Consider the following 26,239-nt stretch of genomic DNA (forward strand, 5'->3'; position numbering starts at 1 on the left):
GTACACTAGCTGGTGCGTCATAGTGGCAAGGACATGGGGACATTACCATCCTTTCCTTACATCCTTTACAAGGAAAATATCTAGGTGTCCCTGGTTTTGAATACAGCTACATCATACCACGTTCACAGGAATCTGAGGAATGTGGGGGCGACATACAGTACCATTAAATGTGACATATATGAGGGGAACATTAACTCCATGGCAGAAAGAGAACAGGAACATTAACTGCAACACATGGGAAAATATTAGTGGTGTAGTTTGTCAGCAGATGCAGGCCACACGGGAACACATTATCTGCAGAGGGCGAGGGGGAACATTAACAGCATAGCGCCGGGGGGGAACTTCAACAATGAAGCGCAAAAGGGGGCATTAGCAGTGTAGCGCACAATGGGAGCACATTACTGCCATATTGGCTCTCAATGGAGATAGACCTGGTCATGATAAAGGCCATAAATGCACACACATGCATGCATCCATACACACATATGGAAAGTACAGCCATCAGGCTCTGTCACTGATTCGTTAAACACACCTCTGCAGGGAGACTCTGCTAATTCTGTGTGTGTTTGTGAGTATGTGTGAGCATGTGTTAAGGTCAGAGAAGCACTGAGAGGGAGAATTCCCCTCCTCTTTACACACAGAAGGTGAGATGAGTGAGGACAGTAGATCCCCGCTGAATGTGTCACTGAGAATAAAAAAAAGCTATTGAAAAATAACAAGGCAGATGATGCTTTTCTTCCAGTCCCCCAAGTTACATATTAACTGAACAAGTGTGAGGTTAAAAATCCAAACTACTTGGTAATTTGGGTAATGCTGAATTCCGAGCAATGCCGGAGTGGTTTAATCAAAAGATTCGGGAGAATTCATGGTGGGCCGGTAGTGTTTTGGGGCCAGTTACTGTGTTATTTATAAACTCAGGCATGCTCTGACAAGCTATAAATATTCCATCCAAACACATATCTGTAGTAATTTAGTGGTTAAAACAGCCCCGCCCCCCACCCCATTTGCTGATAATAACTGAGCCCCGTAAAGTAGGCAAGTAGATAGAGCTTAGATGAAGCCAAAGTTAGCTTCTTATACTTCTTTCCTGTTCCAGTGAAATTCAGATGTCTGTTTGGGCACTATAGTATAACTGCTGCACTGTTTAAGGTCAAACTGAAATTTGAATAAGAAGCTAACATCAGCCTCGAGAATTTTTTTTACGATTCTGTTAAAACATAAAATACGCCATTTAATTGAATTGTTAGTCTGTATATTGTACAGTGTTCAAGAAATATTTTAACATGTTAATTTTAGGTTGGTGTTCTTCAGCATTTATTCACTGGGTTTATCTAGGAAACGCCCTGCCCTCTACAACAAGAGTCCTTATTGCAGAGGGCGGGCTGTGTATGGTAGCTGAGAGGGGGAGATGAGGAGATCTGAACTGGGCAGCAAAAGTATTGGTAGAGAAAACTCTGCTTATGTACGGTGTAGCTGCAGCCAACAACAGATGGAAAATAAAGCACCACAACTTGTGTGAAAGCTGTGTCTCTTTTAATAGCAGTGAATGTTGCAATATATTCTCCATTTTCCTGTGCTTGAACAGAATGAGTACCTGAAGAGAGAAGACTGGCACCTCAAACAAAAAAAAAGAATGGTAGTGGCTCATAGTTGTATTGTTAGTACTATGTTTCACCAGAAATGCAGGCTAATGTCTTTTTTTAATGTCTTACTTTCATCCACGTGCACAAAAACAGACATGAGCATATATGTGATCCTTTTAACCGCATTAAAACATTACTCGTCTTAGGTGCATACTGTGCTCATCCTCCTTTACGTGTTGTAAATAAATACTGGCAAATTCTCCTTTTCAACCCTGCATTCTTCTCCTGATGATTAACCAATCCTGACACAAACAGACACAAGTCAGTGCAATCTGTGAAAGGTTGCATTAAATAAATTCTACTATACCTTTCTGTCTGGCCAGTTGTATTTGGCAAACACAGCATCATAAGTGTCCACTGCTCCGTCCGTCACCAGCATAATGGCTTGACTGCACACGCTACCTCGACCTGTTTGATTAAACTGACCACACACAAAAGCACATGTGAGAACACCAAACATTTCTATATGGTCATAGTTACTCACTCAACTCTAAATATCATAACCAATACAACATTAGATCAATACAAGACAAATATGAAAGCACACAAAATTAAACTAAATAATGCTTTTGGTTACTGTAATAATTTTGCATTTAATACAAGTCTGAGAATATTAGCTTCACTATATTTCGTGAATCAAACGAAACACATCAAATATCATCATCAATCCCATTCATCAACTCATCAAAGGCAGCCATTAACTGCCATGGTAACGCGATGTTGTTGTATATCCCAGTGCACTTCTTTGGAGCATGTTCTCTGGTGAGGTTTCATTAATTGCTCCCTCCATTAACTCACATTAAGCATAGAGATGTTTGTTTGTCAGTAATGCTAATGGTCATCTAAACCCTTCAAACAACATGTTTCCATCAAACAAGCTGATAACACTTCATCAAGTCAACCACAATTGATTTATCCACGTAGGCACGCTATGTTAATTAAAGGAACAACTGACCTATAATGAAAGCAGAGTGCTTAAAGTTAATATTCGGATCTAAAGGCAAACGTGAGGAAAGAAAACAGCAGAGTAGTTTGTTATTATAGACTTACTTAGGAGCTTTCCTCATACTGCTTATCAAACAAATATACATTAAATTCTGGGCAAGAGTGTACAAGATGCATATTAATATTACTATCTATAAATAAATACTTTGCATAATTATTTTTCAAAGTTATCTCTCACTGGAGAATTTTGGAAAGAAAAAACATCTCTCAGAAGACTGTGGGGTGTGTATGTATGCGTGTATGTGCATTATAGTTATTTTAGAGGCAACTGCAGTACTAAATCTTGGTGATGGGTCTTTCACACTTCAACACCTTCAGTATCCTACAGCTACAAGCTTAGGACACCAGAGATATTCCCAATGTCAGCGGAGCTGACAAAGCCTTTAGGATATTTTCACAGCCATGCATGTGTGGATACAGAAAGATTTTAACTTCCACTGCAAATGTACAGTTGCACCACTGACTCAACACAGACTATCAAAATAATCACCTATGGTGAATAACACATCCAGAATTTAGATAAAAAATGTAAGACCTACACATTAAAAACTGCTTTTAATAGTTTTAAGATCACCCTTCATTTATTTAACTTCTAGTCAAAACAGCCATTAAGTACAAGTTACTAATTTTACATGAGATATTCCTGAGGAGATTAGTTATAAGACAATTTACAATCCAGAAGGGGGAGAGACAAAAAAAAATCAGTGAAAAAACAGGAGCTTCCCAAAACTGGAGTTCAAAAAATTAATAAAAGAAGAGGCCTAACAACCACGCAAAACCTGCTAGACTCTCAAAACTGACACCATTAGATAAACAATACTTAAAGCTTTCATCTTTGAGAGGTAGGAAGAAAATCAAGCTTCACTCTTGCTTTAGATCTGAAAACATCCACAGGTGTTTCTGTCCATCCTTCCACTATGAAAAGACAACCCTCAACAACGTTTGACAACGCTATGTGTGTGAAAGAATGTGTAGCTGTCAAGAAGCTATTACTGAGCAAAGAAAATAGACAAAAAAGGAGAAACCTTATCTAAAGAAACTGCTCATGCTTTCAGAACAATGGACTGACCGAAGTCCAGAACTCAACATCATTGAATGTGTTTGGAATTGTGAGAAGCAGACAATGCAACTTCTAAAACTGAACTTCGTATGTGTTGAAAAATTTCCCTGCAGGAAAGGGTGGACAGACTAAAAAAATGAAAAATTTGATATTCTATTTAGTTGTTTAGGCTTCTGTGCAATTTTCTGTTTCATATATTTCTTCTACTCTATTTCCCTGATGCTGCTTGAATGGCTGTTTTGACCATAAATAAAGGGTAAACAAAGGTGGTCTTTGAATTTTGCATATTTTGAATTCTGAAATTAAAAACAATCATGCACAGTCAGGTTGGGTTATTCAAGTAACCTAGAATCAGATTAAACCAGCATGTGTTTTATTATATAACCCCTTAAACAGCCAGGGCCCATGAGAGTGCGCACGTTTTATTACATGCTTTTATAACCTAAGAACAGCTTAGCCCTTGCATCGAAGTCCCTGTAGTTACTGAATAATATGCCTTAGTGTGTAATAAGCCTGGGATTTTAAGGGGTTAATGGCCAAGCTCTTGGTTATGGAAATGACACAAACTGGGGGGTTTTTTTGAGCATTTTTTGGGTGATCATTTTTAGGTTCAGCATCTGAAATGAATGTGGTAAAATAAAAAAAAATATATTAGCCATATACTTGTTCTTCTTTTATCTTGTTTTCAAGTAATCTAAGCAAAGTATGTATAATTACAGGACAATTTTTTTCTCTGTGATTTTCAAACTACAGTCTTTCTTCTGTGCTCCTAAGGTATCTTAGTAAAAGCAAAAGATGTTGACAGTACATTTTGGTACCAATAAACAAACTTCCTTAGAATGGACTTGCTTGGCTGTAAGTACATACATAATTATGGGTTGTATAATTAGTCTGTTTTGTATTATTAAAGGACTACTCCAGCACTTGACTCATTCCTCCTAATCTTATGTATTATGATTCAAACCTCAGATCCACTTTACTGCAGCTGCTTTCTGCATATACTGTACAAAACATAAAGCAGCATTAAATTATCCTTGTGATTCTGTTTTTTCTAAAACATGCTGAGAATGCTTTACATGCTTTGAACTGTCCCTGTTTCCTTAAGTGCTTTATGCTGAGAGCCTATGTTGCATAATTACTACTGAATTGCACTGAGTGTGTACAAAGCATGAATAAAGCTAATAAGCTCTCCACTTTACCTGGTTTGCTAGGCCCTTTTATCGAGGCACAGCATGTCATGGCGTCATTAAATCAAGAGCGTAGACTTACCTGTTTTTACACAACCAACAGCCTGCAGTGTGAATTAGAATGTGTATAACAATGGAACTTATAAGTACACTGAACTTCCAGGTAAACCTATCATGTACAGACAGGAAAAAACAAAATAAAATGTCTTAGTAAGCCTTCAAAACAGCTTCAGTGCACATTGATGTAGATTCTACAAGTCACTGGAATTGTACTGGCAGGATGGAACACTATTTTCCAAAAGATATTCCCTCAGTTGACGTTTTGATAATGGTGGTGTAGAGTTGTCAAATGCGTTGGTCCAAAATGTCCCACAGGTGCTCAACTGGGTTGAGATCTGTGGACTGCAAAGGCCACAGCATATGATTCAGTGATCCCTCATGCCCTGTGGTTGTGGGCACTGTCATCCTTGAAGAGATCACTCCCATCCAAATAGATTATTTCAGCATAAAATAAAGATGATCAGTCAGAATAACTTTGTATTGATTTGTAGTGACCCTTCCCTCTAAGTAAGGGTTGTCAAACTCAACCAGTAAAAGGGCCATATTAAAAAATCTCAACAAATCAGTGGGCCAGAGAAAAAAGAAAAAGATTAATTCACTTTTAATCAATGTTGTGCTATAACCCAAACTGGCAATTGTTTATTCAAAATACACTTGTAGGTACATGTAGAAGACCTCAAAATATTACATGGACATTTGAAATATTTAAAATTTAAATGTCTCCAGGTGCTCAGTTTTCTAAACCTACCTATCTGCTTGAACTAGACACCTGTCATCCTTTCTTTGCTGCAGGTTCATTAATACTTGGGCTCATTAATACTTGGGCTACAAGAGGTGTAACCGCCGTCCTATAGATTGTTGTTGGGGTAGGAGAGTAGGAGAGCAGCGCACATTACATTGCAGTGCATGCTGGGGACTGTAGTGCAGTGCTTTGTGAAATACGCTAATATTAATAGAAAATTAAAATACTTTTGCGGGCCAGATAGGATTGTGTTTCAAGCCTTCTGTTTGACACATGGGCTCTAAGTGGACTGAAACCATAACATTCAAAATGCCCGTATAGCATAGCTGAGACACCACACCCCCTCACGGTAGTGGTCAAGCAATCAGTCCTGTACTGTTCTCTTGGTGAACACCACATATGCGCTCTCTCACTTGTGGAGAATATGGTAAAGGATGACTCATCTGATCATATCACTGTTTTCCACATCTCTGTGGATCCAGATGTTTTTATACCACTGAACTCTAAAATGTGCATTTGTCTTTGTACAGGGTTACTGAACAGTTTCTAAAATCAAATTCAATACTTTTTAGTATTTTTTTCAACAAAGGAGAGATAATACCATTTCCACTGCGTAACACAGCCCACACAAAATCATATTAATGTCTATTTATTCAAACTGATTTGCTGTGAAAGCATGGATATACACTTTTTTAATGCATGATCCTAACATGGTCTCCTCAACATGTTTGACTGTGGTATAAGTTTTGATGTCCTCTAGTTCCTAACCATGGGATCACTGTCAGCTGGAAAGTTTTGGTTGGCAGACTGTTCTGAATTAGTTTTGTTGACAGTTTCATTTTCAACTGGTCGCAACTTGCAAGACAAAAACGTGGTGGGGGTGTATTTTGTTTTGGTGGCATGTGACTCGCAACAAACAGCAGAAAACTGTCTTGTCTAGCCATGCAGTCAAATTTTACATGCACATGCTTAGAGAAAAGGCAACTAATTCAAAACCAGTGGAAAGACAGGCACTGCAGATACTACAGTTTTCATTTTCCATCTTAAGTGGAAAGTACTTCCAAACTGTAGACATTTAGACCACGTGGTTACCTTCTGAAAATGTCTGTTAATGGTGCCTAAACAACAGCAGATTGAACTGCAAAAACAAAACAAAGGATTGTATCTGGATCGGCATTATTTTAGACCATACCTGATTCATTAGAATATTCTTGCATATCCCTAAATTTAATAATTCTAACAGTAAAAATAAAATATTTTCAGGTATTTTATGGCCTTAAAATTTTCATATCTATTTTAAGCCCTTATAAGACTTTTAAATCCATGGGGGCCCTGTTATAATATCCCTGCAGCCCTACTATAATATCCCTGTATAATATAATATCTCTGTGTAGTAGTGGGGGACTGTTCTTGCTGACAGAAACATATCCTGTATGTCAACCATCTGAGATACAGTTGCTGTTCTGGTTTTCCTTAAATACTGCACTAATACACAAGCATTGCTATCTCTCTACTCATTCATTCAGTTTTTTATTAATTCGCCATCGCTCTTGGTGCATTTTGTAGATTTACATTTACTGACTGTAACTGTACTAACAATTTGTCAGTGACCCTCTGCCCACAAAACAACCATTGACCAGATATTATCTAGGTGACAGACCACCCTCAGCATAGTAGTGACACTGACATGGTAGGTTGTGTTGCACTGGTACATCTATATCAGTGTCACTGCTGGGTGGAGAAAAGTCCATCAATCAAAAATATCCAGCCAACAGAAACTGACCACTGATGAAGGACTAGAGGATAACTAACACAGTGCACAGAAAAATATGAGCTGTAGTCTCTAACTGTGCACCTACAAATTATGTCTGGTTATTGGCAGTCATATGGTGGTCCCTTTCCACTGATGGACAGGGTAAAGGACAGCTGATAAATTGTGCAGCAACAGATGGGCTGCAGCCAGGCATGTATACCTAGAACATGCACCCATTTGGTAGGTGTACTTGATGAAAAGGCCAATGAGTGGAGGCACAACTGAGAGCTCAGTGTACTTTACAGCTCCACTGTTGTACATGCCCTAACTCATACTGGGGATTGCTCGTACAGAAACAGATAAATCAACACTTTTGATGTAATGATGCCATGGCATGCCATATTTCTGTAGAGGACAAGGCAAACCAGCAAAAGTGGAGAGCTCATCAGTTTCCTGGTAGTCTATCAGTGCAGGGGTAATGTAATGAGACTGAAGTTATTCTTTTTACATGTTTACAAAAAATGCCAAATGAGCTTTAGGCTGTCATTTCACTGATATGTTCATCACAGAATGTGATCACCAAGCAGCTAGATTTAGCTTAGAGTTCACCCGATAATTACTGGGAACCTAAATTTACATTTAATTTATCTTAAGGGTAAAATGAAGACATTTTTATAAGGGTGAGAAAATGAACTTGGTATGCTTTTAGAGAAAGTGGAAAATAGTATAAATTTAATATTCTGTTGAGCTATTGCTTAAAAGATCAACTATTCCTGAAAACTACAGAAACCAAGAGTTTCTGTAGTTTTATTATAAAAGTAAATTGTAGTATGAAGTTATCCCATATAAACGTACCATACTGAGAATATTGTAATAAGCCCCAAAATCCTAAACCACAAACTGCTCCACATTAAACTTGAACTTTGACATCTGAAAAGGTTTTACAAAAATCAATTAAAAACATAACATGCACCTTTTGTACACTGATTGTGTGAAGTTTTATTTTACTACTCTTACTTGCTTATATATCATGATATTATGTTGTTAATGTGGAAAACAGTGGAAAATATTATGACATGAATTTTGCACCCATACTTTACAGTCCTCTTTTATTTGGTTAATGTTGAAGAAAGTCTTAAAAAACAACGTCCAGATGAAATTCTAAAACCCAGCAATGAGATAATAGTGTTTTGTGATTGAATTCTAAGTGCAAATAAATTTACTGAATAGCTTCCTAATTATCTCTTAATCATCATTTTAAATGGTGGAATGAAGTTTTTTAATTTTCTGCTTCATTTGAGATTATTGTCTCAGTGGGTGGTGTTTATAGAGCTTTGGTCTTCTCCAAAACTCATTATCAAAATGAATAAACATCAAAATGTAATGATGATAAAATAAAAAACAATGTTATATTTCAGTACTTGGCGAAGAGAGGCATGGCTTAGACATGAGTGGACGTGTTTTGTGGAGTTGCTTGCCCGTGTACTCACATCACTGAGGAGCTCAAAGGCTTCAGTTAGAGCCCTATCCAGCATCCCAATACCTTTTGCAAACAGCTTGTCGAGGTGTTCGCGGAAATGCTGCAATAAAATAACAAAAGAGCAGGTTAGTTCTCATGCATAGGGCTCCAAACAGCTTAGAGGAACCAGCAATTACATTGAATGTGTACACAGCAGCAGCTTTCACACATTGCTCCAAGAGCTGGTGTGAAAGGAAGCACCGAAATTAAAAGTTACAACCTAAAATGTCACTGTTGTTCAGAGTAGATTAACAAAACTCCCATCCCAGACTGGTCTCTCCCAGGCTGTTGTGATGTGTGTGTGTTTGCGTGTGTGTGTGTGTGTGTGTGTGTGTGTAATGGGGTTTAAAGACCCCAATGGACCTCATCTGTGTGCCTCATTATTAAACACAGCCTCAAGGAATGCAGCGGAATGGCTTTTATCTAAATAAACCCCACTGTTCTTTCTCTCCCTCTCTTTCTCTCTCTCTGTCTTTCTTTCTCTTTTTGTCTCTCTCTCTCACACACACACATGCAAGCAACTTTAACACCATCATCACTTCCATCTAGACTATATGAAACATCTCTGTCACTAGGTTTTCTCATGAGTGTTTTTACATGTGGCAGTCAGAAAGCAAATTATAATTAATTAAAATTTCTCTAGGCATTTTCCGTTACATCTCTATTCCACTCCCCGTTGATCTGCAGAGAAATTATTTGTAATGTGTGCATGTGTCTGAGAGAGTGAGAAAGAGAAAAGGAGGAAGAGAGAAAAGGAGAGAGAGAGAGAGAGAGAGAGAGAGAGAGAGAGAAGAGAGAGAGAGAGAGAGAGAGAGAGAGAGAGAGAAAGATCTTCTCTTCCTTGATTGTACTTGGTAATGAAATGATGGACAAGTGACAAGTGTTTTTAGAAAGCAGCTGGAAGTCCCTGCATTACCCAGGTCTATTTCTTCTCTTCTTCTATCTATTATAGATTACCTAGAGTGCATTACTCAGCAGTAACTGTTAAATGTTTTGTTCAATTCACTGTTTTTCTTGGCTAAAAAGAAAGGCAGTAGTGTTTAAAAACCACATGTGCTGCACACTACTGCTCAACAAACCATTAGTCATATCAATAAGTGTTGTTATTTCACTCAATAATAACTTACACAGTGTCAGTACCATACAGCATTTTGGATGGTAATTTTATTATAACTTTATTCTCAATGCTAATTATTACTAACTATTATTGAAAATAAAACTATTTTATTATTAAATTATTATTAAATTATTTTAACACTGATTTCAGTTTTTTGAATGATTAACTAACAAAAAAGGTACTAAACTGTCACTGGGGTGGTACCCTCAAGAACACATCTTCAGTACCTTTATCTAGATAACATAACTATACCATATTCCATTGCAATTATATTTTGAAGTTATAGTGACTTCATACACCCTGTCTTGATGCCAAGCGTTTTATTAGATAATGAAAAAGTATATATATATATATATATATATATATATATATGTACTGTTACCTTCCTGACAGTGTTGGGTAAGTGGGCGCTGATCATGAAGTGTCAGGTCCTTTTACATGTTCTTACATCACATATTAAATGTCAGTGTTCATATTTGTTTTTAGTTTTATGCCTTCTATTGAAGCTTGTGTGCAGACGACTGTCAGGTGGATATGATCTACTCCTTTTGCACAAAATTGTGGAGTCCATGTCAGCTCAAGTGCACGTTGTCATTAAAGCAAAAAGTAGGCAAACCAGCTACTAAGAAATTCATTTAAATATTTAAAAGATTCTACTTTTCTCTCTAATTGTTATGCTCATAATGTAATATGTAGTAAAAAATGCTGTGTTAAATTAGAAAAGATTTCAAACAGTCCACTCACTTACTACAGATCTCCTTCTCCTATTTTGTGCCTCATCAGTGCCACACCTTAAAATGCATATTAATGAGGTCAGGTGCACTGAAACCTGCAGCTCAGTCGCAGCCTCGTGCTTGCATTCTAAAAGGATTCTGTGCACAGGTTGATTAGCTGTGATTAGCTGTGATTTACACATGCATGGTGCATTAGCCCCATCATTTAGCAGATATGGTTAAAAAAGTTTCACCGACATCCCATGACTGGCTAGTAAAGATGTACATCCTGACCATTAAGATTTACTGAAAGGACATTCAGTCAACTATAGGGAATAAAAAATAACTGACTATTGCAAACATCAATTTACTCTAGTTTGTGGTACGTCTATGATTTCCTCCAATTTGTGGTATTCAGCTATAATGAACATCAGAACATAAGCTTGTTAAGCTTTTGAACACACAAAGGACAATCTTCAGCCTCTGCCAGCCCCCAGGCCAGTAGCACTGACCACTGTAGTCATGAAGGTTTTTGGTCCTAGCCCTGAAGGTTATGAACCCTCTGCTAGTCCCCTGCAGTTTGCGCACAGAGCTAACCTGCACTTCATGCTACACCATCTCAACAGACCTGGAAAATACGCTAGAGTTCTGTTTGTGGACTTCAGCTTGGCTTTCAACACCATAGTGCCAGAGCTGCTGCAGGTCAAACCGTCCCAGCTGTCTCTGCCCTATCCCATCTGCCAGTAGATCATGGACTTCCTGACAAACAGGAGACAGCAGGTGCGGCTAAGAAAGCAGACCCCCGGAACCTCAGTACTGGTATACCAGAAGGTTGTGTGCTCTCATCCCTGGTCTCCTGGTGCAGCAGGAATAACCTGCTGCTCAATACACAAAAGACTGTAGAGATGGTGGTGGACTGTGACTGTGGAGTTCCTGGGCACCACTGTATTCAGGGATCTGAAGTGGGAGGGGGCACGCTTTCCATAACCAAGAGAGAATGAAAGAATGTTCTTTCTGAGACAGCTGAAGAAATTCAACCTGCCACAGAGCCTGATGATACAGTTCTACACAGTGATCATCGAGTCCATCTCCACATCATCCATAACCATCTGGTTTGGTTCCTCCACCTTACAAAAAATAAGCCAAACTTCAGTGCATAATCAGGAGAGCAGAGAGGATCTTTGGATATAGTCTGCCAACGATTCAGGACATCTACAACTGCAGGGGGATGAAGCATGCCAGAAGGTTTACAGCTGACCCCTCTCATCCTGGACATCACCTCTTCCAGACAATCCCCTCTGGTAGAAGATTCAGGGTGATCAAACCCAGCACAACTGTAAATGCTAACAGCTTTTTCCCCAGAGCTGTAGCACTCAATAACCACAGTGGACACCTCACACTTTAAACTTCAACCAACAAAACTCCTTACTGTATTATATTAACATCTCTACGGCATAATACTATGTGCACAACTGTACAAATGTTACATTTCTTCAAATATTCATATCATTCTCTAATATTCTGTACGTAATATTTTTATTTTTTTTAAATCAAAATCAAGAAACAGCACCAATAGGTGACAGCGTGAATGGGTTTTATGTGGGCCATAAATGTCAAAACTAGAATGAAAAAAGAAAACCCTCTACAATATTGCTAATTCATGTTAGTTCCCCTATGGGATGCTAGCATTATCTCAGCACTGAGCTAATGCTGATTCACAAATGGCGAAACATAGACATTTGAAGCTTGTAAAAGTATTTCCATGTTTTATTTATTTGTAACAGACATATCAACTTAAATTTGATGCTACATTTGGAAGGGATTAGTTTTACATGGGGAGGTGGGTTAATGTAATTTTCCTGCCACATCTCAGTAATTTTAGTCCCATACAATTCGTCATGTCAGTCATTTTTATGGATAGTGTGCTGCCGCATCAGTTTAGATTATGGCCCAGTTTACTTTCTGTAAAATGCGCCTTAGAAATAACAGGTTATATTAATTCCTGTGTGAATCTGCATTTCGGTAAAAATGCTGTCATATCTTGTGAAAAAGCAATTCCTTAACATTTATGAAGGCACTTGAAGAAGCATTTACTTGTATTCTCTGTGGCTAAAATCAAACTGTACTGTACTGCCTCAAGTGTACAACTTAAATTACAGAAAAAACTTGATTTCTGCAGTGATTACTGTAAATTCCCAAGATAATAAAAATGCTAATTACATATTTATTTAAGACATCAAGACAGCTGGTTAGGGTGAACAGAATAACAGTAAATTAATAACAGTAAATTAAATGTTTCAACATGGTTTCTACTCTTTTCTGGAGGCAGTGCGTAAATTGTGTAACCACTCCTATCTCTGTCATTTATACCAAGATTTCTTATCCCATGCTAATCGGTCACAAACATTACAGATGTCCTGTGGTAAACTTGCATTACCCAACCTTCTCATGCAAAACTAATCCTGCCATAATAGTGCTTTACAGTGCCTCAGTAAAGATCTCTGGCATTGCGCTGTCATTGCTGTGCTCCATTTCGAACAACTGACCGAAATGCACTGGTCAGGAGACCACTTATATTCGCAATGAGTGATCAATCTAAGACTTCCAGAGGGCCTACAGTGATGTACTTTTTTCTGATGTACTTTTATTCCACCTATTGTGAATAAAAATGTGACTGCTTCATACCACTGTCATTTCCTAATTATGTTTGTGGTTAATCTGACTCGTTATGCCTTCGGCTCAGCTCCTGAAGACCTAACCAATGGGACAGTGATGGGGTATTGTTTGTAAGGCATTACAATGTGGGTGACTAACTGGTTCATTTATTCAAATGATAATATTTTTATTTGTAAGGAAAGGAAATTACTTGTGAAGAAGGGAATTTACTTCTATTCAGTTCCATGTCAGTTATTAACATTTAATCTTTAATTCTGTTTTTGGCCTTTAATTCATTCTGTTCCATTGGTGACAGTTGGAGTGCTTCGCTGTTGTTCACACCTCTTGCTTTCAGGTCTTAGCATTTTTTAGACCAAAATATCCCCAAAAACACCTAACAAGCTTCAGACGCTGGATGTGCTAAGTTCCACTGCAGTTCTATAGAAAACTCTTGAGTAGTTTTGTGACCTGGCACTTTTTTTGCTCCTACTGAAGTTGTTTTCGTAGGGTACTTTTACTTCGTCTTGAGTCATTGTTTCAGTAAAGTAACGATTCTTTTAATTAAAGATGGTTTTAGGCTACTCTACCCACTCCTGGTCCTGAGGCACAACAGTGTCTGCAAGTGAACTAAACATGCCGAATTCAAAAACACAACATTTTTCCAATTAGGCGAGGCAATGCCTCAACAGACTGAAGCAACTGAGGCCCACACAAGCAGTAGGTCAACTAACTCTGCCATGCGGTCCAAAAAGGCTCATCTGCAGAATGTGACTGCCTTGGAGGCTGTACCTGAGATCTTTGTACCATCACATTTATGTTTGCTGCACATTATTAATCCATATCTGTCACAGGATGTCACAGTAATGCACAGTAATTACTGCACAGATCCTGCTATGTACATATCAAGCACAAAAATCTGAAGACTGAGAATGCTTCCTGTAGTTGTGTTAAAAGAAGCCATTGTTTACTTTTGTTAACAGAACTTCGATTCTCATTTTTTGTGATGTCATGGTAACCATCACAGACAATGTTTGATGTTGAATAAAATAATCGTTCTTGACTGAAGTATATCATGAAGAAGTAAAGATATGTACATTATGTGTCCAAAAGTATCCCGACACCCCTTCTGATGGAGGTGTTTTTCCTCAAGACAATGCGGTACAGTACAGTTACCAATAGACAATTACAAATTTTGTCATCATTCCCCCTGTCAAGAGAACCGTATCATACCAGAGTGCCTGTGCTGAATTTGAATACCCTTCTCGCTACGGGTAAGCTGAGCTGGAGCAAACAAAGTGGAAAGAGAAATAATAGGTAACATTGCTACATAACATTGAAATAACCATGCAATAAACCTGCAATGGAAGATGCCATATGCTGTCATTAGTTGTCATGACAGATTAAGTCCAATAATATAACAGTATCCTGTTATATTATTACTGTAAATGTCACAATATTTTATATCATGACTGCTAGTCAGAGTACACAAATTAGTAAAAGTAACAAAAATTAGCATGTGACATGAGCTGTAATGACCTCAAACATTATGGCATCTCTCATGACAATTATTAGCGAAAATAACATGATGCTGTTATATTACTGAACAAAACTACTTACAGCATTTGATACCTTCCATGTTCATGCCATGGTTATGTCAATGTTAGCAGGGTTCAAGTAGTGTGTTACCAAAAAGTAAAGTGGTCAAATGCAGTCATCACAGAATCATCATGTGTTAGTCACACAACCACCTTAAAAGGAGACAACAGTGTAACTCTACACACAAAACCAAATACAGAGTAAAAGCTAAACCAGGCCTTGAGGCATCTCCATTGTTACTACTGTTAACACTAGTATCACGTCAGAAATCTTATGACCACACAAACTGTGTTTGGATTAATAACAGTACACTGTCAAAAAAAAGGTACTGTGCAGGTCCATGTTTTGTTCATCAAAATACAAACAATGTAAAAGTACCTTTAAAGTTAGAACAATGGTTTTAAGGTCTGATCATGTATTTTAAATAAGGGACGTATTTGTACCTTTTCATAACCTAATGTTTTAAACAGAACAATGGAATAAAAAAGCTGGAGTGAAGGCAGGGTGTATCAATACAACTTATAAAATATAACTGCAATGGAACATTGTACAATTATATTCCCTAACTAAAATTACTGAAGATGTACCCTTGAGGGAACCACCTCAGTGACAGTTTAGAACCTTTTTTCTGAGAGTCTACTGTGCTGTACTGCACTGACAAGTGGAAAAACACCTTGTGTTCAGGTAATTTAAGGTGCATCAATAGCTGACAAAAGCGTTCAATTGAGCACTCACAGCTTGTTTAATCTCCATAGAAAAGCACTTCAAATAGAATGGGATGCTCTTTTATCAGCCGCACAAGTGTCTATGGTCACCATGCCCAACGCCAAACATCAACTAGAGGGATATAATGTTGTAGTGTCATTTGTAATCCAGAGCTAATCATCCAACGTTAGTATATGACTTCACTAATGCTCTTGTGGTTTAATGCAATAAAATCCTCATGGCAACGTTCCAACGCCTAGTGTAAAGCCTTCCCTGAAGATTAGTGGCTGTTACTAGGTTGTTGTTAGAAATGGAGGGACTAACACCCTATTAACACCCTTGATTTCGGAAGAAACATTGCATGAGCAGGTGTCTCCAAACTTTTGGGCACTTCTGATTGGTTTTCCAGTCCTGGACTACATTTTCCTGTCAACGGAGAATCTCATTCAGAAAGCTGTGTAGTTCAGGACTAGGCTTAATCTTTGTGTAATACTTTATATAAAGTATTTAGAAACAGTTTTTTTACATACATTTAGCACTAATGCCATGCACAAAATGAAAATCAGCCAGTCTGAAGCAATTTACTCCATCACATCAGTATCTTTGCTGCACTTTCTTGAACTTACAGTATGTTTCAGGACCAGCTGAAGGCAATGCAGTGAAATAGAATTTTAGGTTGCTTCCTCTTGCATGAGGCCAATAATTGATCATCCCGTTTTAGAATTATAATGAGGAATGGGATCTGGCCTAATTCAGTGCTGCAGGCATTGTTTGTTGTTTTTGAGTATGCCTACAGAATACTACACAAGTTTCTTCAAGAAAGTTTTAATTGGAGGTTTTGAGTTAGATTTTGGTTTGTAATCGGCAACCTGGTCTCTGTTGCCCTAGATGAGAATAGGTCATAAAAAATGAGCCAGACTAACAGTGATACTCGCATGTTAATTTGTCTTCTATTGGCATTGCCTTGTTGACATTGCCTGCTTTTTCTCTATGTCAAAGTAATTGTCTGGATTGACATTTCCAGTGAAACTTTGTAAACCTAAGCCTGCCTAAGTCTGTAAGCATATTCTATACAAATTGCTTAAGGCCTCTCTCTTATCTCATACAGCATATCTGGATGTCTGGTCCACTGACGGAACAAACCAACAGTAACTGTGACTCGTTATTAGACGGTTTCACACCTAGAGGTTTGGTTGGTTTGACATTTTCACAGTATGATAAACTACAAATCTAATTCTAAAGTTGGGACAGTACATGAAATGCCACTAAAAACAGAAAGCAGTGATTAGTAAATTCTGTTTGACCTGTAATAAATTGCAAACACTAACATTTGATGGAAAGAGAACAGGATATTTGATGTTTTTTCTTAATTGTTTTTTTCTATATATATGCTCATGCCAAATATTATGCCTGCAACATGTTCCAAAAACCCGTTACATCACCTTTTCTTTTAAGAGCACTTAAAAAACATTGTGGACTGAAGACCTCTATTGCTCCAGTTTTGAAAGCATATTTTCAGCGATGCAACCATAAGGGGCCTTTGTTGTTGAATTTTGCACTTCATGACGCATTTTCAATAGCCTAGTACCCACACTCTCTGATTATGTAGCCATGCTGTTGTGTCCGGAATATGGCTTGGCATTGACATGTTGAAATGAGCATGGATGTCGAAAAATACAATGTCAAATGGCAGCATATGTTGCATTAATGGTGCTTTCGCAGATGTAACCATGCCATACGCACTAACACACATCCATACCACAATAGACTTTTGGACTTTTTAACATTTGCTGGTAACACTCTGCATGGCCCTTTACTTCTTTGATGCAGAGAACACAATGTCCATTATCTCTATAAACAATCTGAAAGGTTAAGTTGTCAGACCACAATACACATTTCCCCTGTCCATCAGTCCATTCCAAAGCTGGACTCAGAGAAGCTGGCAAGAAGCTAGCTGTGTTTCTGGACATTGTTAACATTTAGCTTCCACTGTACAGAGTACAGCCTTAACTTGCATTTATGGATGCAGCAAGAAACAGCCTTTATTGACAACAGTTTGTCAAAGTATTCCCGAGCCCACAAAGTAATATTCATCACAGAAGCATGCTGGTTTTTAATGCAGTGCCATCTGAAAGATCTGAAAGGTCATGGCCATTTAGTTGTGGTTTCTAGCCTTGCTTTGTATACACAGAGAGGCCCTTCCTGGACACTACTTTTATACTAAGGCATGATTAACCCCTTAAAATCCCAGGCATTAAACGTGTTTTTAAAACGTGTTTTGGCACTGACAATTTTGAATGTTACATACACTGATTTTCAGGCCTTGGGTCACCTTTACTTTAAAACAATGCGATCTAACTGCTCACAGTGTGGCCATGAGGGACAGAGATGCAACTTCCTGTGGTTCCACCTCTGGACTAAAACTGTCTGTGCTTTGGAAGCGGCATGAAACAATGGGACAGCAATTAAAAAAACAACTAATGATAAATTGATGTCCTTTAACTTCATTTAACAAAAAATAAAAAAGATATTATTACTTGACAAGTTAACAATTAAGGGTTAGCATTTCAGACAGCCACATCCTAATAGAAAGTACCCTATAAACGATGATTTTGTGAGTATTTAACTTATTATTTATTATCTCAACATTGTATTTAAACAGAAGTCTGAATAGCTAATTTGTTTTTTTTTACTTTTTTTGGGACTACAGTTTAAACTAATGTGGTAGATTTGTTCAGTACTTTGATTTGTTTATAACTGATAAGCATTCAAAAACTGCTATATTGCCTTTTATATTATTTACGACGATTGGGTAACATTTGTGTCAAGACGGACCAACAAGAACTTACAATACCTATAAAACCTTTGGTGATCCATTCAGAGAATTTGGAAATAGCTCCTTTAACTCATTTAAATTTGTCACCAAATTTAAAGGAGTTACCTCATGTGCATGCCCATGACAATGCTGGCCATTATAAAATGTATCAGTTTATAGAATTGGAGCTTTCTGTGTGTTAGACTGTTTCTGTCACTGAAAAGAGGAGGACACTTTTTTGCTGGAGGTATTGTGATTTTTTCACACACATTCAGAATGCAATTTGGATTGGTAAGCACTTGTTTTTCTTTGTTTTTTTGTTTAATCAGAGTAACAAAACACAGACTGATGTGTGACTTACATTCTTATTTATGTGCTAGTTTTGCGTGATAGACCACAAAATAACTATTCTTAAAGACTGAAACAGAAGCATCTTGCAAGAGGCTGCAAACTCAAAGAAGAAAGAGAGTAAGAAGAAGATGAAACAGAGAGGGGGTAGGACAAGGAGAGAAAGAGGGAGTGAGCGAGCGAGTGAGAGAAGGAAGAGTGCTATCTGACCACCTTCACTCTAACCTTTGGGGCTAGTGTAAGAGAGATAGCATAATGACTTCTCTAACTTGTCTGGAAGATAAGAGCAAACCAAAACAACTCACAGATATCCAGGGACTACCATACCCATCAGCCTACTGATAAGACTACCAGCAATCACCTGCCTGGGATGTCAAAGGGCATAGTGCTTCACTATCAAAGTCAGGAGGCAAAGTTTAGTGTGACTTCTACAGTGACTTTAAAGCAGCAAGAACATCTCAAACTTTACAACCATTCTACTTCAAAAGAACGAGGGAGGCTTTTTAAAACGGGGGACATGGAGTGGAGAAGTCATTTAATGCAATTTTAAAGAGGTGTATTAAAATAGTTTGCAGAGGGAGAGTGAACAAGGAATGGAAGAGAGTGAGAGGGGAAAAGAAAAATCTCCTAATGTTCCAGTCAGCAGGTGCATTCTTTCAGACACTGGAGCACCTGCTGTTCCTCTTCCCTTTGCCTATTTTTCTTCTCTCATTTTAACCTTCATTTCTGTGATACAGAGTAGGAGCCTAACTGAGCTCAACCCACTGCGATTAAAGTCGCATTTGAGACTAGCTCACTAAAAGGAAGCTAAATGAATGATAGGGCTTGTTATTCTGTTCTCTTGAAGGTTTTGTTCTAGCTAAAGACATTTTGAATGTGAACATACTTAGACTGTCACTAGCTCTCTGCTAGTCCTGGTAATGGGAAGCCGAACACTAAGAGGCTGTCTCTGAAAATCAGGCTACTTTAAGTCCAAATGTATGCAAATTTAATTCATACGTGTTCAGCTAAATCAGTGGCTGGGTTGTTTGTGTCTTTCTTCCTCTTCTCCTTCGTTCACTGCCTCTGAGGGGTTCTGATTGCCTGGGAATGCTGGCAGACTGAAGAAGAGAACTCTAGGTTTTAGAAGAGTTTGCTGGTTTGCTGAACCAGGCCAGGTGAAAGAACAGGAATAATATTGCATATGGTATACATTACACATATTGTAAATATTTAAAACTAAAGATGCCCTGTTCCTGTTTCTTTTTTCCTTTTTTGCCTCTGACCCAATCCAAGTACTTTACTGTTAAGTACTGGCCAATATCGGTCCAATCATGATGTTCTTATAGATAATACAGTCACATAATTTAGGTGAGCTTTAATACTACAGTAAAATTACTTCATTTTATGTAAAGTGTGCTGCAGTTGGGCAATATGACAATATTTATCAACATTTATGTCATGTTACATCACAATATGCAATGTGCTTTTCTAAGCATATAACGGATATTGACAGTACTTTAAGAACACTGACCAACTGCATGTTTAACCTCTTTTTGCAGGCAGAATGGAAATCAACTCAGGCATTGTATAATTCACACCTCTCCACAATCTTAGCTGTAAAGAGATAAAACAGACACCACAACTCCAGCTTTGTTCATAGAAAAACTGTTTCTAAAGATGAAAAATCCAGTTAACTTCCAGATTAGTAATGCATACACATTTGCATCAAGATATATTCTATTACTCCATCATATTTCATTACTGAAGAACACAAATGTATTAAAGCGCAATTAAGGGACCTCCAAAACAGGTGGAAATTGCAGGGCAACTGTGAAAAAGGGTTAATTACAAAGACAGAATAATTACTCCTGTTTTACTTCTCAGAGCAATGTAGTATATATAATGCTGAACATATTGAAGTTATATTTTGCCATATCGTCCACCATTAGTGTGTGCATACTTTTTTTATATTATGGTCAATATTGCCTTATGATCAAATCTGTTTGACTAACCTGATGATTTATCTACCAGTTACTTTAATATTTTGTGGTGAAAACACTTCATTCTAGGGGTTACTTATTTATTTATTTTTTGGCAATTCCCAAAACTTTTTTTTTATTACCACCGTTGACAACAGTGTTTTTGAAGACATAACTGGCATAAGCCATTTTCTAAGAAGACATAAAATAAATAAATAAAACAATAAAAACAAAAGTACAACATTTACTTAAAAGTAAACAAAAACGTATACTATAAGGTTGTATGTCAATCTTAAACAACCTGAGCATTATAAGTTAATTTACAGTCTGGTCTTGTATTTGTATATGTAGTGTGGTTCTTCTGGCTGAAATGAGTGTGAGGGGATTTTCTAACATGGCTCAATCCCATAAAACTATTCGAAATGCTGCTGGACTCTATAACCGAATAGAGGTAGACTGTACAACCTAACAGAGGTGCAAATCAATAGCTATTAACATCCCTACGAAATGAGTTATTTGTTTCACCTGTTTAGAATAGAGTAGCTGCTGAGGTTTATGTTTTTCCATGAGGTCAAGTTGGCTCCCTATTAGCCAGCTTCTTATTAAAAATTTCCATTACACCTTAAACGGAGTAGCAGTAACATGTCACTGCTGCTCCATTTAAAGTAGAACGGAAAATTTGAATAAGAAGCTGGCTAACTTTAGCTTCATGTTTTCTCCTTACTCCAGTAGCTGACACATTTGAGGAATGTCTTCACAAATGAGTTAGTATATTTGAGGTACTGGTTAACCTAACCAGTTTTTTCCAGTTACGAGAGCTGTGTAGTGGAGTTCATTGACATTTATGGTTATTACTTTTACGAATATCATTGATTGTGTTACATAGAACTATAGAAATCTGCCTGATATCATGCATTTTGCAGCATGAAACCTAACTGTATTCAGTTCACAACGCATTACATCTCATGACACTTGTATTAAAAAAAGAATATTAACGTGCATTGTGACACCCCTTTTTCAATTACGTGCATAGTGGCACACAGTCAGATCTGCTATTTCAAAGCCTGAAACTATCAAATATTTTCATTTATGAATATTCTATGGAAAATTATCTTGAATATGCAAATATTCTGTAAGAATATGAAAAGCTCAAGACATGTTTTACTTTATTAACTAAACAGAATTGTTGTTATTGATCTTCTTTTCTTCTTCTTTTCTACTTCTTCTTCTTCTTATTATTATTATTATTATTATTATTATTATTATTATTGTGTTGTTTAGTTGTTGTTATTGCCACAGCTGTGGATACTGAATTGAGAGTCTTGCAAATTACAAAATCACACTCTCCAATGAGTCTGGTGTGCACAGCTGGCAATAGCATGCTGGTTATAAGCTAGTCTTTAGCTTGAATAACAAATGTTTTCCCACAGAAGTGTTTGGGTTAATAAGAATAGCAAACATGTCAGTTATTCAAATGACTTTTCTGTTTTCAAATATTTTAATTATCGCATTTAAGTATTATCAAATATTTGTTGCAGCCCAAGCTATTTTTGGCAGTTTAAAACCAGAAGCAGAATAATAGCTCTTGACATCATCTCTATGACAGTGGTGGGAGTAGAATGCAAAAAACAAAAGACAAAGTATCAGAATGCAATCAGGCTTGATATAGTCGATATTTGATCCATTAAAATAAGACTGAACTCGGCTTTAATCCCAATCATTTGGATTGAAGGGGGCATCCCTTACTTTTCAATTTCCTTACTTTCATCTGCAGAAACTTGGTTGTGTGCATTAGGAAAGTTCATGTTGACTGTTTTTGTTACTTTGGCTGAGTTTAACTCAGATGCCTCACAATAAACTATTCACACATTAAAATATTCTTCTTTTGAGCAGATTTGTCCACATGATGGCCATCTTGACAATGCTCCCAGGGATTTATTTTCATACAAGACCAGGCTTCTATCTACTTGAATGCTTGAATGGGGTGAGACTTATAAATAGATAGCCAAGCTAATATTTCAAATACATATTTGAAATGGCTGTAAAATCTGACAGAAATAGCATAAAAAATAGATATTTGGCTCAAATAAAACAAGAATAAGTAATTTTCAATCCTACTGCACATGCTGTAACTCCACAGTAAGGGGGCTTTTCCTGGTCACATGTTTACCAAGTACTCCATTGGCTCTTTTAATGAAGGGCAGGGCTTTCCACATTACAGTCACCATGGTAAGTGTTATGAGCTACCCCATTCAGAATTTATCAAACTGTCTTCTCATATTCTGGTTTTATATAGTACTAAGTACTTTAAGTGATGGTTTTTCAGAAACATTTTCTAATTTCCGTTCCTAAAGAGCATAGGTATCAGGTCCCAGTCTCAATAAAATGTTGAGAGAGAATTTCTCAAATGCACACACACACTGCAGCCATCAGGTCTTACAGTTTAAAGCTTTGTTACTGGAAGCTGAATAATTTTACTTGACTGGTCAAAAGCTCTCAACTGAGAACAAGAGGATAGGTTTCACATTTCCGTCCATTTTCCCCTCCCTCTCTCCACCTTCCTGTCATTCTGTCCTTCCCTGCCCCCCCCAAACATCCTCCCACCCTCACTCCCTCCCACTGTTCTCCCTCTGTGATGTCTCTTGTCAAGAGTAATCAGAGTAATAACTTCCACTCTCGGCCTCAGCTCCATCGATCCCATTACCCGTGCGTGAGAGAGAGAGAAAGAGGGAGGGAGGGAGAAACAGAAAGTGTGTTTATGTGAAAGAAATGGAGTGAGAGAAGGAGAAATCAGAGAGAGAGAGATAAAGTGTGTTTATGTGAGAGAAACGGAGTGAGAGAGAGAGAGAGAGAGAGAGAGAGAGAGAGAGAGAAAGAGAAAGAGAGAAAGATAGACAAAGTGTGTATATGTGAGGGAACTGAAGCAGGTGAGAGAGAAAGACAGAGGGAGAGAGGGAAGAAAGAGATATGGACAGACAGAAGAAATTTGTTTTAAAACCCATTTATGCAGTTTCAAGAACATTCAGACATTCATCAGTGTTCTCATATTTGGGGTTTGTTCTTAGGTAAGAATAGAATCTACACACTCAAGAGCACAAAGGTGCAAACAATTCTGAAGTTTAATAACACATCGTGAATGACATGAAAAGACCTTTCTCAATAACAAATTTAAAAAAAAAAAACTTAAGTTTGCTTATGTGAGAGAAACAGTGCGAAAGAAGAGAAGAGAGGAAGTCAAAAAGAAAAAAATAGTGAGAGATGAAGGGGAAGGAAAGAGACCAAGAGAGACAAGAAAGAGATATGAATGAGGGTGCAAATAGAGAGGTAAGTAAAAAAGAAAGAGAGTAGAGAGAATAGAAAGAGAACGAGAGAGATAAGCAGTGAGTTCATGAGAGAGAAATGGAATAAGTGAGAGAGAGAAGAAGAAACAGAGACAGACAAAATGTGTTTATGAGAAAGAAACAGCAAGAGAGAGAGAGCGAAAGAGAGAGAGGAGAGGAGAGAGAGAGAAAGAAAGAGAGAGAGAGAGAGAGAAGAGAGGAAGCAGGGAGAGAGAGCGACAGGACTGATAGCTACTATCAGAACTTATTGTAAAAACAGGTCTGCAGTGGCAGGGAATGATTTGAGAGGACTATGATTTGGCTTTGATAGCACACGTATTAGACAGGAATGACAGCTGTGATAGCAGTGTGATATTCAATATTAATCACTCCACTGAGGAATGTGTATAAAGTATATGGTGCAGCCTGGACTGCAGATTATATTACAGATAGGTGGCTCTGTGGGAATTACGTATATCTTCCTATAAGATAAAAACAGCTGTTGCACTTTTAGGGAGACCTCACTGAGAAACATGTGGAAGGACACAAACAGAATAAATGTATGTATCATATCAATAGAATATGCACTTCATGCTAGCAAAGGACTCAGATATACAGCATGTTGTGCTACTGTTATTGTCCCTTTGAAATGTTTATGTACAGACAGACTGTTAAAGATTTTCACTGATGTCTCTTGCATCTTTTCAAGAGAGGAAACATATGTGAAGGGTATCTATGGATTATCCATAAAAGTGCAGGTTATTGATGTGTGCGTCATTGCAACATATTTTTCCCATGGCTGCTATAACCAGACTGACCCTTAAAAGTCATTATTTTTGCTATACTATTCAAATGTAATTATGTAACTGCACATTAAATTAAAATTACATTTACATCCAATTTACATTCAGGTTTTAGTCTGCACTTCCTTTTTTCCTGTTTATTTTGATCTTTAACAGATAATAATCGCGTAAAATATCTTCTTCTGCTTCTACTGAAGTGTTGTGCTGAGTAAGTATATGAGTTTATGAGTAAGATCTCATTAATGTTGATTTATGCTACAACATGCATGTCATCACCAGTGATAACGAAGCGCTGTAACATTCTGTTATCAATCGTAATAGAATGGGCCAGACAGGATCTTGTAGTGAGAATACACATTTGGCAACAGCAATGAGTGCATTTGGGTTAAATGAGTGTGGCAATGTAAACTTTCAGGTCAATGTGAAACTATAAGGCAACTTATAAAAATGATAAGGACGTTTTTTTGAGTTATCTCAAGTTGACACATTTTAAAGTCAGCCAAATGTTCTCCTAATTCACTTTTTAGTACTGCACATCGGTTAGGTAAAGAAATACAGTTTAAGAGAAGCTTACATTTAAAAGCTCAAAAAAATTCACATGTGGTATTCATGAACTGTTAATTTGTTAAGTCTGAATGTTACCTAACTATACTGTATACTGAATAGTAATGGAATACATGAAATGGTGTTATGTAATCAGGATACAAAACACTAATCCATTACAGTTACAGCAGGCAGTTATCAGATTAGAGGTACATTATAAAAAAGTGTAATTACTACAACCCCATTTCGAAAAAAGTTGGGACGCTGTGCAGAATGTAAATAGTGTAAAAAATAGAATGCAATAATATGCAAACCAAGTAAACCATATATTTAAAGGCAAATACTACAAAGACAACATTTCAAATGTTAAAACTGACAAATTTTATTGTTTTTTGAATAATATTTGCCCATTTTGAATTTGATGCCAACAACATCTTCCAAAAAAGTTGGGACAGGGGCATGTTTACCTCTGTGTTCCATCACCTCTTCCTTTAACAACACTCTGTAAGCGAGGACCAATTGCTGCAGTTTTGAAAGTGAAATGTTTTCCCGTTCTTGTTTGATACAGGATTTCAGCTGCTCAACAGTTCGGGGTCTCCTTTGTCATATTATTCATTTCATAATGCACCAAATGTTTTCAGTGGGTGACAGGTCTGGACTGCAGGCAGGTCAGTTTAGCACCCGGACTCTTTTA

At 37.4% G+C, this 26,239-nt stretch overlaps 1 protein-coding gene across 1 annotated transcript in view; it reads right to left on the bottom strand.

Annotated features, from left to right (window-relative positions):
- The window catches only part of cacna2d3a (calcium channel, voltage-dependent, alpha 2/delta subunit 3a), a 289,290-nt gene that overhangs the window by 136,037 nt on the left and 127,014 nt on the right, over window positions 1-26,239 (bottom strand). Inside the window, exons 10-11 of the mRNA XM_036578675.1 lie at window positions 8,941-9,030; window positions 1,951-2,064 (exon numbers count right to left, since the gene is read on the bottom strand). Coding sequence (XP_036434568.1) covers window positions 1,951-2,064; window positions 8,941-9,030 — 204 coding nt within the window. The remainder of the gene's footprint in view (window positions 1-1,950; window positions 2,065-8,940; window positions 9,031-26,239) is intronic.

This window comes from Colossoma macropomum, unplaced genomic scaffold, assembly GCF_904425465.1.
Source record: "Colossoma macropomum unplaced genomic scaffold, Colossoma_macropomum, whole genome shotgun sequence".
Taxonomy (NCBI): domain Eukaryota; kingdom Metazoa; phylum Chordata; class Actinopteri; order Characiformes; family Serrasalmidae; genus Colossoma; species Colossoma macropomum.